A 13,401-nucleotide genomic window follows, 5' to 3' on the forward strand; every position below is an offset into this window, starting at 1 on the left:
TCTCCTTTATAGGAGTTGCTTTAAGAACTACCTTGTGCATTCAATTATCAGTACTGGCAGTATTATTAATACTCAGTCTTTGCTAGAAGGAAATCAATATATTATTCCTAAGTGAGACAATTCCAACTCAGGAAGAATCACCACTCACCAGAATTCCACTGACCAGTGCCACTTCAAACATCGTAGGTCCTAGATTAAATACTAAAGCGCTCAGAACAAAACTGATGCCTCTTGTTCCTCTGTCGATGGTTTTTGACAGAGCTCCAGTTTGCCTACTTAGATGGAATGCCAAATCCAGGTTATGGAGGTGAAGAAAAACATTCTTTGCTATCCTTCTGATTGAATTTTGAGCCACTTTCCCAAATACTGCATTTCGAGCCTCATTAAATAACGCTGCCCCAGCTCTTGAGATACCATCTAAAAAAAGATGAAAAAGTTCACAAAATGAAAATAATTACATTTCCAACTTCCCTTCATGCATGAAATTACATTAGACTCGTTCTTTATATATTTTCAACATTTTTAGTTCAAAGTAATTTATACTTAATTGGTCCAAAAATTTATGCTATTTTTCATTTATAAACCATTGTGCGTACATTTTAAATCAATTTCTTTTTCAGCCGGTTATAAGAAAGGGTAGGATTTACAATCAAGAATCATTTCTATAAGCATTATTTCTATAAGCGTTATTTCATTTTTTAATTGGAATACCAGAAGCAAGGTCACAGAACACTGGAAATGGACATCAACAGCACAGCAACTCGGAAATAACCACCCCAGATGCTCAGTAGCGCCAAGGTCAGAAGCTCCATGATCCTAGCCCTGTCCTGAAGAGCATTAACATTTGTTGACAGGCTCAGGAACGCCACTTACAGCCAATGAGGACAGCAGTTGCCACTGTTGCCACTGTATGTGGTGCATCACCGAGGTGGAGGACATTTCCAGATACCTGGTTGAGGTTGTCCACTGCATATTTAAACATGAAGGGAACCAATATATTCATGGCCTGGAAGCGCAAGAACACCACATGCATTAATACAGATATCTATACAGCACAATTCTTTTCTGAAATTGCTCTGCTCTGTTTAGTTCTTCACCACTCTGCACGGGTGAGATTGCTCTCCATTTCAAGCACAACATTCTCCATACTATGAAGTCTTTGCTCCTGGAACTGCAGGCTTAGTTTATCTCTCACTGGCCCCTTACAATTATCAGTTGCTATCCTAACCAAACTGTACAAACTGTGTCCAGTTCCAGAACCCTCAACGTAAGGAGATGAAGCTGTTGGAACGGGTTCAGAGAGGAGGCTACAAAGATGATCCGAGGGCTAGAGCACCTCCCATACTAGGACAGGCTGAGAGAGTTGGGCTTGTTCAGCCTGGAGAAGGCTCCGAGGAGACCTTAGAGAAACCTTCCAGTACGTGAAAGGACTACAAGAAATCTGGGGAGGGACTGTTTACAAAGGCTTGTGGTGATAGGATGAGGGGCAACGGACATAAACTGGAGAGTGGCAGGTTTAGACTAGACATAAGGAGGAATTTCCTCACAGCGAGGGTGGGGAGGCCCTGGCCCAGGTTGCCCAGGGAAGCTGTGGCTGCCCCATCCCTGGAGGTGTTCAAGGCCAGGTTGGATGGGGCTTTGATCACCCTGATCCAGTGGGAGGCGTCCCTGTCCACGGCAGGGGAGTGGAACTGGATGATCTTTAAGGTCCCTCTCAACCCAAACTATTCTATGATTCTACATACAAAGGTGCTTAAACAGAAGCTAAGTGCTCAGGCCTGCAATAGTGAGGCTTGGAAATGAGTCAAGCAGTAGACACCGCATGACGCGTACCCACAAGGCTCCTCAATCATGCCGTCATTACAGGTTCTTTGCTCTTGGTGGCACTGGTAGCGTGCAGCATGTAGAACCACTCAAAGAAACAACAAAAGAAACAACTCAGGGTCACTTGAGATGTGTTAAATCACAGCTACAGTGAAGAGAAAAAAGGACTACGAAACTCTCCATACAGAATCATCCAGACAGCTCCCAAAGGAGACAAAGGAGACCTGAATGCGTCCAGCTGAGGTTATGACTGGTTAGTTTGTGCCTGAAAGAACACAGCTGGCAGATCAGTTCCTGCTTCAAACACATCCAGTGCACACCTGAGAGTTGGCCAGCAACAGCTCCCTTTTTAACAGACAGGAACCAAGGACATCTCCATGAAAAAAAAAAGGACCAAGATCAGCATTATCTGCAGAAAGCCAACAAATACTGTACACTGCTGCTCTGAGGGTAAGGTCCGACAGCTTCAATTATATGACCCGCTCAGACCTTAAGCACTAAGCCTAAGAACTGAGAGTGCGTTAACAGAGATTTGGAATCCTGACAATACTAGAATTCAAATCCCCACTCCCTCCCCAACAAAATCAAACCCTACTTATCCCTCAGAGTTACTAAAATCTGATTTTTGGGTGGCGTTTTGTTCCTAACAAAGAGAAATACACTACCATGGGTGCTAAAGTGATGACCAACATGAGAGAGTGCAGGTTCTCCAGGAGAGACTGCCCTGTAGAAGACCAGAGCGTGGTCATGCAGACTGGCTTGATTTGCTGCAGATTCTCACCAATCCCTCTGCAGGGATGTAACTCTTCAGCAGATTGCTCCACTACAGGAAGCTTAGAAATACAACTACAGAGATATTTTAAAGTTCATTTAAAGAAAAGAGAAGTTCTCCAGTTGCTATTAATTTAGCTGGTAACAGCCTACAATTTTGCAGAAATGTCTTCTTCTGTATCAACGCAATTCTCCCCAATGGAGTTTTAAATGAAATTTAAAACCTGGTCTCAAGTTACAGTTGTTCTGACTCCTGGAGGGAAAGCCTGAACAAGAACAAGGCAGCATGGCACTGCATTGCATCAACAATCAGGACAGCCCGCTTTCCAGTCAGTTAAATAAAAAGTTAGTCTTACAAATCTGCAAGAGAAAGGAGAGGCCATTATTAGAAACAGGCCTTTCCTACTCAATTTGTTAAGTCAATGAGTTCACATTCCCATTTCTGGAAACAAAATTTCAGCCTCCCACACGAACTCAGAGCTCGCTCTCTCTACCTGGATTTGCTGGCACGGCACAGCTAGCGCTAAACACATCCTGTGGAGAGCGACTGTGAAAACAGCTGTCCTACGCCACACATCTGTACAGGCTTCCCTCCTTTTTTTCATGCCTGAGGGCTACATAACTTAGAAGACCCTTTTAATAGAAATTTGTACACTTTCTACTTACGATTTGGAATAAATAGCTATCCCTGCCTGAATTTATTGGAAAGCAAATACAGCACCCATGAAGTCACCCCACCTCAACTGCCCACAGTTAACAGCAAGTTAGACTGCAATGCATCTTGCTTAAATGAGCTTAAACGTGGCTTTAACTGGCTGCCCTGTTTTAAGCTGACAATGCACCATCATCTCTGCTCCCTTGTGGGACTGTGCTACTTCTAAGGCAAACAGGCTTATCTCTCGTTTTGCTCTTCTCCCAGTATTTCTCATTTAATAAAGATGATGAATTAGTGACAGGCTGAGCCTCAACACAATAAAACTGGGATGCACCAAACTCTTCTGCCAATAATTCACAGAGAAACGTTGATGTGAAGATGACTGAATTTATCTCTGGACCAATATAAGCATACACATGCAACAACTCCATTTGTGGAAATAAAACCAGAGAACATCATCCCTTACAGAGGAAAGGCTGCTAAAAAAGCTCACAAAAGGTGTTTAACCCAGCGTCGCAGAAGCCCAAGCACTTCTTTCTGCTTGTGTCACAGAAGAAAAAGGGAAGAAACTGAAAAGTAAAGTAGCATTTACTGTACATGCGGTCCCTCACAATTGCCCAGTGAAGAAGACAAAAAAAAAGGAGAGGGAACGTGGAAAAAAAAAAATGCAGCCATGTAGAACCTGTGCAGGTTGATCTGCACCTGAGGTTATAGGTATTCCTCGTGTACTCCTCTCACCTGTCTTTCTGTTGAAATTTCAGATCGCACACATCTAGATAGCCTATAAATACTTAAGATAAAAATTTAAAGCATGTCATAATACAACAAATCTTCTAAGAGAAAAACAGACTTCAGTAGCCCTGAAGCAGACTCCATCCTGTCAGCTCCCAGTCGTGAAAAGCCATACAAAGGAATACAAAGCCATACTTTGAAGGAAAACAATACTAGTAGTGGTTATGTGCAGACAAAAAGGAACCAAACATCACAATAATTTGTTCATGACAGGCAACTGGGCCTGCAGAAGGAGCCAAGACAGATTGTAACTGCAGGGTCTTCAGCAGCTGCACACAAATCAGCTTTTGCTTTAAAACTGAACTTCACTGAACTGAGGGACTGACAGAGAAATAAGAAATAAGAAATTATTTCCTCAGCAGTAGGACAAGGAGGTATGCTCTCCAGCTTTTTTGTGCAACCAGCCCAACTCAAACTTGATGTGAATTCTTGAAGTTTTTTTCCCACGGCTGATGATTCCATAACCTACCTCTCCTCTGTGGTTTCTCTGGAATAAAACTGTTACCATTCTACAGCCTCCGACTCAGAGTCACCATTTGGATCTGCCCTTCTAACTGTAAACTTAACTTTAGAAATACAGAGGTATAAAACCTCAACAAACTTCTGTCAAACTCAAGGAAAGTGGCCAAAAAGCTTAAGCCAATGTTTCTTACAGGGGAAGGCAACCAGCAGCAGGGATCAGGACCACAGAACTCTCTGCAAAACCCCTGACAACAAGCAGCCTTCAGACAAAACCCATAATAGGGGTGTAAATACTTCAGATACAGACAGGTTCATAGTGAACAAAGAAACAAGGCCAGGACTGCAGCGAAGAGTGAGATCTGCTGGCAGCTTTGTGCTGACACAACTGCGCAGCAGAGAAACCTTAGTGCACTGCTTGTGTGCTCGATCAAGTACATTGCAATTAACCTCATGAGTAGCAGCAAAAAAGGGCTCCCAAATGAGATAATGAGCAACAGGATTATACACGGTCCAGGCAAGCTACAGGTAAACTAATTTGTATTTAATTTTCCCTCAGACAAAGTGACCTTTTGTTCATTTTGCAAGAAAGGCAGATGTTCTGGGCTCAGGACAGCCTGATGGGAGCTCTGTAACAAACCATGGTTGGATGTATCACAGCACCTACGGGCGTACCGAGCACGCGTGAACAGGAAGCGATTCAAGAAAATTTACCCTGCAAAGGAAGAGTGAGTGCAGCTCAGGCCATGAGGGGTAACTGGTAAATTGCAGTTATCTGATAATGCCTGAGTTCTAATGGAGCTCAGCTATGACAGAAACAGAAGAAACCCTAGAACGCTAGCCCAGGACAGCCAGGAGACCACCAGGAAATCTTTCATCCAGGGAGTCGTAACATACACTCTCTATAGAGTTCGTGGTGTGCTTTCCATACAAAATCCTTGTTTTCCAAACCAAACATTCTCATAAAAGTTTCTGCTTTAACAGGCATCTCCTAAAACCTGGGCAAAGCTCATTAGGTTTTCTGCTCTGCTTCTGGGAAGCCACTCTGGACACCAAGGCTTCCAGTAGCCTCATACAGAATCTGAAGGAGGAAATTTAAGAGAATGCTTAAGAAAAATACAAGTTACTTCCCCAAAGAGCAATTAAGAATCTGGTTTTGTGACAGAGGGAACTGTCTCTCTCTTCCAGTAGAAATTTAATAGCTCTGTATTACACCAAAACCAGCTCTTTGCAACAGTCAGGTACCCTGGCCACCAATTTTGTTTTCACTACACCTTAGAAAGCGCATGAAACATCAACTGATTTCCTGAAAGCAAGGTACAATGCTACCACATGCAGGGTTGGATTCTGGATTCACCTTCTCCACCATAGTCACATAACCCTACAAATCAGGAAAGTAGAGAGAAGAGAGAAAATAGAAAATACTTCAAACTTCCTTCAAAACTGCACTGAGATCATTACCCACATTACAAGCAGGAGGCTTTAAAAAGAGAGTGAGTTAGGAGAACTTTTACATCTATCTGGAAAGTGAAGTATTCTTATAATAGAAGTGGATCACAAAACGTATTCTTATAATAGAAGTGGATCACAAAACCTCAAGGAATCAAGCACACCATCAGTTAACCATCATTGTGAGGGTAACCTGCACAGCACGCAAGGCCAAACATTCCGAGCATCTGCATTCGGAGCAGGCACATATTCCAGAAGTGTCACCAAAAGCATCACTGCACGTTTCGTGCAGGCACAGGAAAAGAATGGGAGTTCACTTGAACAGACACACTCTGCGTGTCATCACCTGCATTATCAGAGCAGCACAAACTAAAATATCGACTGCGGACAGGACCAGGCAGTGCCTGATAGACTGCTCAGAGAGCTGCAGACCAAGCGATTGGCCCTTCCTCCACAGCTCACACGAGCACATTTCTCTTCCAAGTACTCTTCTTTTAACACCTACAGAGCTGAAATTTGTTTCTTCTTCCTTTTTCATGACATGGCAATGGTGCTGAATGTCAATAAGCTGCTGGTGCAACCAGCTGAAGCACTAAAACTCTGCTATGCAGTACCTACCTCAGCTTATCCCAGCAAATTATGAATACTAGCTCTACATGTGGTTGAAACCCCCATACTTACAAGTCACCTAGTTGAGTCACAGGTCTCAATGAAATTTACTACCAATATTTTGCAGTCAAATATTTCTTTTTTCCCCCCCCCTTATAGCAAAAGATTTTTTACACAAAGCCAACATTTGCTCTTCTGAACTGTTTCTACAAGGTTTGCACAAACTCTGAACTGTATACTCCACTGACCTGTGGAGAGCTTTTGCAGGCCAATTTCCTCTAAGAATGAATAAACACTAGTTTTGTGGCAGGCAAGAACAGAACAGATCCTTTCAGACACTGAAGTAAAGGTAAGATCCTCCTCCAATTCGTGTTCAGAAGAGTACAAGAGAAATCCTTCGAATGGTTCAATTCAAACATGTTAGACTGTTTCTTTCATATTAGGACGACAAACAAGTCCCAACATTAGAAATTCCACTGTGATCTCACATAGATATATCAAGAAAAGGCTAGAGCTCAAATCCCCTTTTCTACTGCACGGCAAGAGTAGTGAGTAGGTAACACCACAATGCCCATGTTCAGAGCTGAAAATGGACACAGAGACTTGAAGAAATCCCATTTGACAGATACAGCACCAACCACAAAGAGAAGATCTGTCAGCAACCTTTAACTTGCATTTATCCCCTTTCCTGTAACTGATGATGCAAATGATTAACTGGGAATGGAAAATCCAGGATGAAACTAATGTGAGCAATGGAAATAAAAATTCTGGTCGTCATCATCACCTCCCCAACCACACACATGTACACTGCATGCCTGTGCACCCTGCTGAAAAATCTAAACTGTTATTTCTAATACTCTATGCTTCTCAAACAGAAAGCAGGCATCTGAAGACTGGAAAAGCCCTTAAATGACAAAAAAGACAATGATTCCTTGTAGGAACCCCAGGAACAGGAACTACCACAATATAATAAAGTTTCTGCTCTTACCTTTGCACTGGCTAAGAAGCCCAGTGAAATGGCTACTCTGGCGCGCAGGTCTGGTCTGTCCTTGGGCCACACATAAGACAACATCGCTCTGACAATCTTCTTGGCATCGATCTCTTTCAGCTGTTGGGAAGAACAAACAGAGGCATCACTTACAAACAGACCCCAGAAGCAAAATAACAGTACAAATAAGAATGAATTTTTAACGCATGCATCACTCCTGTAGTTATGTGACAGAAATGGACTCTTCCCAATGCTGGGGACCAGGACTTCACATTTCAAGTTGGCAGTTTTTAGGTTCAGATCCATGACTGCTGCTAAAACACAGGAACTGTTCGGAATTCCCATGTCCTCAAGAGTGCCCGGAAAGCCAGCTGGAAACAGAACAGAGGGAAAGCCAGTTTCCCACAACTGAAACGCTCCACAGAACAAAGGAACTGAACCTTCGTTATGATCTTCTCAAGATTTCTGCACAAATTGCAAGAGCCTGGCATTTCTTCTCTGGCAGCTATTAACCACAGCAAGACACAATGGAAGGAAATGCAAAACCATAACACAAACTCATGAAGTAACGAACTCGGGTAAGAGGGAAAGGTCTACAGACATCAGTGGGCTGGAGAATGCTCAGTGAGTCACAATAGAATACAGCATTTAAAACAAATCCCCAGCCTTACAGCACCTTAGGTGAATCTCTTAACACTTAAACCAAGAAAGAAATGGAACTGAACACACATTTAAGCTCAGGTGATTTGGTTGCAATTCGAACAAATTCAAGCATCTCCAACAATTACTTTAACATTTCTTTCACAGTGAAAAGAAATGTAATCTCTGCAGAGAAGCAAGCAATATTCTTATTCTGCCTGTATCTTTCAAGGCCTGTTTTCAGGAACCCAAAGCACAGAACTCCAATGGGTGCTCCATGAAGTTACTCTGACCAGCAAGGACAGGTGTTCCTGTGCCCTTAACTCAGCTTCCAGTGCCACCACCTTCTTTCACAGAACAGACCCGACACTAGGTTACTGGGCTTCATGAGGCAGAAGCTGCACATGGCTACATCAGCTTAACTGAGCAAGTAGATTTTTAATGAATCCTTCAAGCAGGTTCTCCTTCTCCAAACCTTCAATTTGGCACTAAACATGACCACAATTCAGGGAAGAAGTCTTCTTGAGAAATATAAGCGCTTTTGGTTTGGGCTTTTCCAGAGTTTAGAGGTTGTTTAGGGATATCATCGTTGTTGTTGGCTTTGGTTGTATTTTTTTATCAAAGTTTACGTATTTACAGAGGGACAGATGTCTGTGTCACTTACACCTGAGATATATTCCACTAAATCCCCAAGTAAACAATTATCTGAAGCCTAAACCACACTACCCAACCGAGAGTAACAGCACACGCAGCAATACACAGCACATGGACCAACAATTCACTGTTCTCTGCTGGCTACACTGGGGTTAACTTGAAGACATGAAGGTTATCTAAAGCTGAAGGGAGGGCAGCAAGTAGCAGCTAATCTCTCCACTTCAGGCAAAATTTTGTAGCCAAGGAAGAGAGGCGAAAGAAACCACGCCTTTTAAATATTAAACTTTTCATCACAGACGTGGATAGAAAAGGAGAGTTATACAATATGTTTTAATGCTCCTCTCACTAGATTGTGTACTTTACATGTTCCCTCCTCAACTTTGAGGATAAAACAAATGAGAATAGAAATTCTTAGTTAAGGTTCAGTGTGAATGAGCAAGAAAGGAGACTTCTGTTAAGACTTAAGATTGCTGAGGCAACCAGGGAAGCCAATCCTACAAAGGTAAGCTTTTAAAAGCAACTAAAAAATTCACCTCAGTATTTCTAATCATAGCTTCAAAGAAAACCAAAGGGTAAGAGGTATTATATTTTGTCAACTACAAAAGTACTGGAGCATTATAATGTGTAAGCACAGTTCAAATGACTTTTAAAAATAGATATAAGGAACATTCCTAAGTGAAGAGAGGATGCAAAACCGTTTCTGCCGTGTCCTACCCATTCAGGAGATGGAGGCACCTGCTGCAGCATATACATGAATCTTGCCATTTGAGCCAAGGATATGCATAAAGAGCAGTTCAAACATTGAGAAAATATCTTTGATCACCACTTACAGGTTAAAAGGAAGTTTTAAAAAAAATGGTTTCGCATTAACACAAAAGATATTGGTGCAAGCAGAGCAGCTGTCATTACTGGTTGCTATTGGGCAGGCAGATTTTGCACAGAAAAGCTATTAAAAAGATTTAAATACACTGGCTGCAAACAAGGAATCTATTTCCATTTCTTCATGGCTCTGAAGGCTAACAGAAGAGAATCCATTCAGGAAAAAAGTCAGAAGGCAGGCAGTCACTTGCCGAAGGCCTTGCAAAGGAACAAGAGGAAATATCAATGGAGATGCAAAAAGCATACACACTACATCAAAGTTTACCCTGAAATACTGTTGTACTGTTGTGTACTGTTGTATACAAACACGAGTCGAAAATGGTTTAAATATTCAAGTGGCAACATTAAGAATTAAAATGAGCTACCTGTTCAATGAACTCCAGACCTTTTTTTTATTCTCTGTGGTGTATAAAAAGGTGAAGAGATGCATTTATTTTACCTCCTTTTAAGCAGCAGTAACGCTTTATATTTTCTAGTAATGCCTATTTCTACAGGAATGGAAGGAACGGAAGGAAAAGTGTTATAAATCTAACACAGAAGGGAGCAAAGAAAAGCCTTTTCTTCTTTTTGGATGCAGCATGTTTTTAAAACACGCTACCAAACACTGAAGACTGCTGCCCTGGCCAAGACAGTGAGCTACCAGAAGCACAGTGGAAGATAATGGCAGTTTGCCTTGCGTTTAAGCTGCCATTACTGAAAAGACAGACATACCTCGTTTTGGCTCCATGTGCTCACTCACAAAGCTCTATCATCTCTTTCTTGCATCAGCACAAGCCGTCCTGCATCTGCATGAGGTTACTCAGCATATCACCAAGAGCCTGCTCCATTCCCTGCTTTCTCCTCTCCTTGCACCACTCAGTGGCTCCATCCCAGCCCACATCTCACACCCTCTGGAGCTCATGAAACACCTGAGAAACCGATTCAGTTCATGGACCTGACAGAAAACTCTCCAGTGTTTGTTGCAGGGTTTCCTCTTAGTGAAGAGTCAGATAAACCTACAAATTCACTGTGACAAAAAGTTTGGCTGACAACAGAACTTGCTGGTTTTAAACAGCAGGAGTCCCTTCAACAGTTTCAGTCCGTGATCTGCAGCTCCTATGGGGGAAGCAGCAGTGGTTGTTGGGGAAGGGAGTGTTCCCACCACCAGGACACGCTATTTTGCGGCTCCATCACTCTTCACACTGGCTCACTGCTTGGCCATACAGCGAATAACGTAGCAAAACACCATGGGAGGTAGGATTCTGTTTTCCGTTGCCTTATCAGCGTAAATAAATGTCAAATGAATGTGCCTGAACTTTCCTTCCCAACTTTCAGAAAAAAAGTATTTTGTCTTCTTTCTCCGTGCTACCCATCCCTCCACAGAAGGCAAACAATGACTAGCAAACTAAATAGCAACTGAGTGAAATGGTAGTAGGGGAAGGCTGATTATTAGAGCTCTATGGCAACTATCAGTCCTTCCATAAGAAAGTAATACACACTTGCTGAGCAAGTCAGGTATCGTTGTCTTTCTTTCTGTAGATTCTGTGTACAAAAGACTTCACACACAAACCCACCCCAAAGGTGGTAAAGAACAACACTGTAACTCTCAGTTTCAGTATTCGACACATCAGCTACTGCTGCAAGCACAAATTCTTTTGTAGAAAGCCAGATGTATAAGGCTCCTCTCCCCGTTACCCAAGAGATGCAGGTAACGTGCCCTTCACGCTCTGTGTTTATCCCTCCTATTCAGGTCTGCATCCCCTGAAGCTGCCATAAAAGGCACAATTTCAAAGATTAGTCCCAATGTTGCTCTCCAGAACGTACAGGCTGGAAGAAAGAAGGGTGCAGTGTGGCTGATGTGTAGATCGCCTGTAGTTTTCCTAACAGGATAAACCTAGGGGGAAAAAAAAATCTCACATGGTGAACTACATGCCAGAGACATGGTTTGGTGGCAGATAGAAACGGTTGGACTCGATGATCCAAGGTCTCTTCCAGCCCTGGTGATTCCATGATTTACACTAGCTAGCAGACCACAAAAAATACCAGCCAGCATCAAAATTTCTGCCTAACAGACTCCTGACGAATTCTGATGTTAAGGAACATCTGCTGGTCCTTAGTATTACCAGTGTTTTCATAAAGAGAACCTTCCTTTCCTTTTCTGACCAAAGAAGACCCTGAAATTTAAATTTTTGAATGATGACAAACTGCAGACCTTTGAAATGCAATAACTCCAAAGAAAACAGATGATGATTAAACATGTAATGCCTATAATGATTAAACAGGCCTGTCCTGGAAGTTGCCCATCACATGCAAAGGGATTAATTTGAAAAATGTCTGCATTTCAGGAAACAGCTTTTTAGAGAAAGAACAAACAGCCCTAGTTGTGAAGCTGACTCAGTGAAATGGATTTGTAACTGAATCATATGAGGAGGGGTTGGTTTTATGTATATAAATAAAAACCTTTTCCATGGAGCTGTGAAAAATGAAGTTATGACAGCAAACATTCAGCCAGTCAGCACACCCAGGCACACAGGAGTTCTAGTAAGAAAAAATCCCCAAGAAAAAGCCATCAAGCCCAACAGATGCACAACCACGAGTACAACACAGGAGAGAACTCTCCTCCCACTCACAGGAGAAATACAGTCCATAATAATTACACTCCATAACTAATATAATCAGGGTAAATACGGAGAAGGAGAGTCTGCTAACCTCAAAGTTTGTTTTGCCTAGGAAAGTTGCAAAAGAGCCTATCTCTGTTATAAGGATGGTCTTAAAATTAGTCTGAAGTTAACACTACACACAGAGCCAGCAGCAGCACCAATGAAAGAGGTCCAACTGCTCCGTTTCCCCTGTGCCTTATGCAGAAAAGATCACACACAGCTGCTAAAAAAACTGTCTATAACTGCAGGTTATGAAATTCCCTCTTACTACCAAAGCATAAATCTGGGTAGCTTCTCTCCTGGCTTCTGCCTGCAGCACACATGGGTTTGGATTCAATGAAGGGATAACTCTCAAATCAAACTTGAAGAGGAAATCCTAGGCTTAACTCTTTGGTTTCTTTACAGCTGAGGCTGCAGGAAATACACCCTCAAACAGTTAAGAATGAGCAAACCACCCTGAAAGACCTGGACTCTGCACCAAAGTTTCACTTTGTCACTAGCATGGTCATCACCAGTTTCAGGGAGATCCCACCTAAGTTTGCGTTAAGTTATAACCACCACAGAATTGTTCTGCAAATGCACAAAGCATCAGAAATAAGTTTGCACAGGAAGTGACAAAATGAAAGTTATACCGACTCGAAAGCTTTGATTCTGCAGTTGTAATCATACAAAATAGATATTGTGTTGCTTTAACCAAAAGCTTGCCTTATTTTCTAACCATAACCACTTGGTCTAATAAAAGATACTGCTCCTTCCAGCAGGCCTATCATTATTATTTTGACACATGCTTCCCAAACAAACACAGTGAGAATGTACCGGATGCACTAACGTTAAATCCACGGACAAATACACGCAGCTTAATTATTTCTCTCCCCACTCTGCCTTCAAGGTCACCAACCGATGCGCGAACATGTCTCCACTCGCCGAGTGCTGCTATCCTGAACATCCCAGGGCAATATCAGTCACAGACAAGAATAACAAACCACAATGAACTCCAACGGAACACACTTCCTATGAAAAAAATCTACCATAGCGTAGGCTGA

General features: G+C 42.3%; 1 protein-coding gene across 1 annotated transcript in view; it reads right to left on the minus strand.

The window, feature by feature from the left end:
• The window catches only part of ABCB7 (ATP binding cassette subfamily B member 7), a 37,717-nt gene that overhangs the window by 14,336 nt on the left and 9,980 nt on the right, over positions 1-13,401 (minus strand). Inside the window, exons 4-6 of the mRNA XM_069868027.1 lie at positions 7,548-7,667; positions 874-1,006; positions 149-417 (exon numbers count right to left, since the gene is read on the minus strand). Coding sequence (XP_069724128.1) covers positions 149-417; positions 874-1,006; positions 7,548-7,667 — 522 coding nt within the window. The remainder of the gene's footprint in view (positions 1-148; positions 418-873; positions 1,007-7,547; positions 7,668-13,401) is intronic.

Source organism: Phaenicophaeus curvirostris, chromosome 13, assembly GCF_032191515.1.
Source record: "Phaenicophaeus curvirostris isolate KB17595 chromosome 13, BPBGC_Pcur_1.0, whole genome shotgun sequence".
NCBI lineage: Eukaryota > Metazoa > Chordata > Aves > Cuculiformes > Cuculidae > Phaenicophaeus > Phaenicophaeus curvirostris.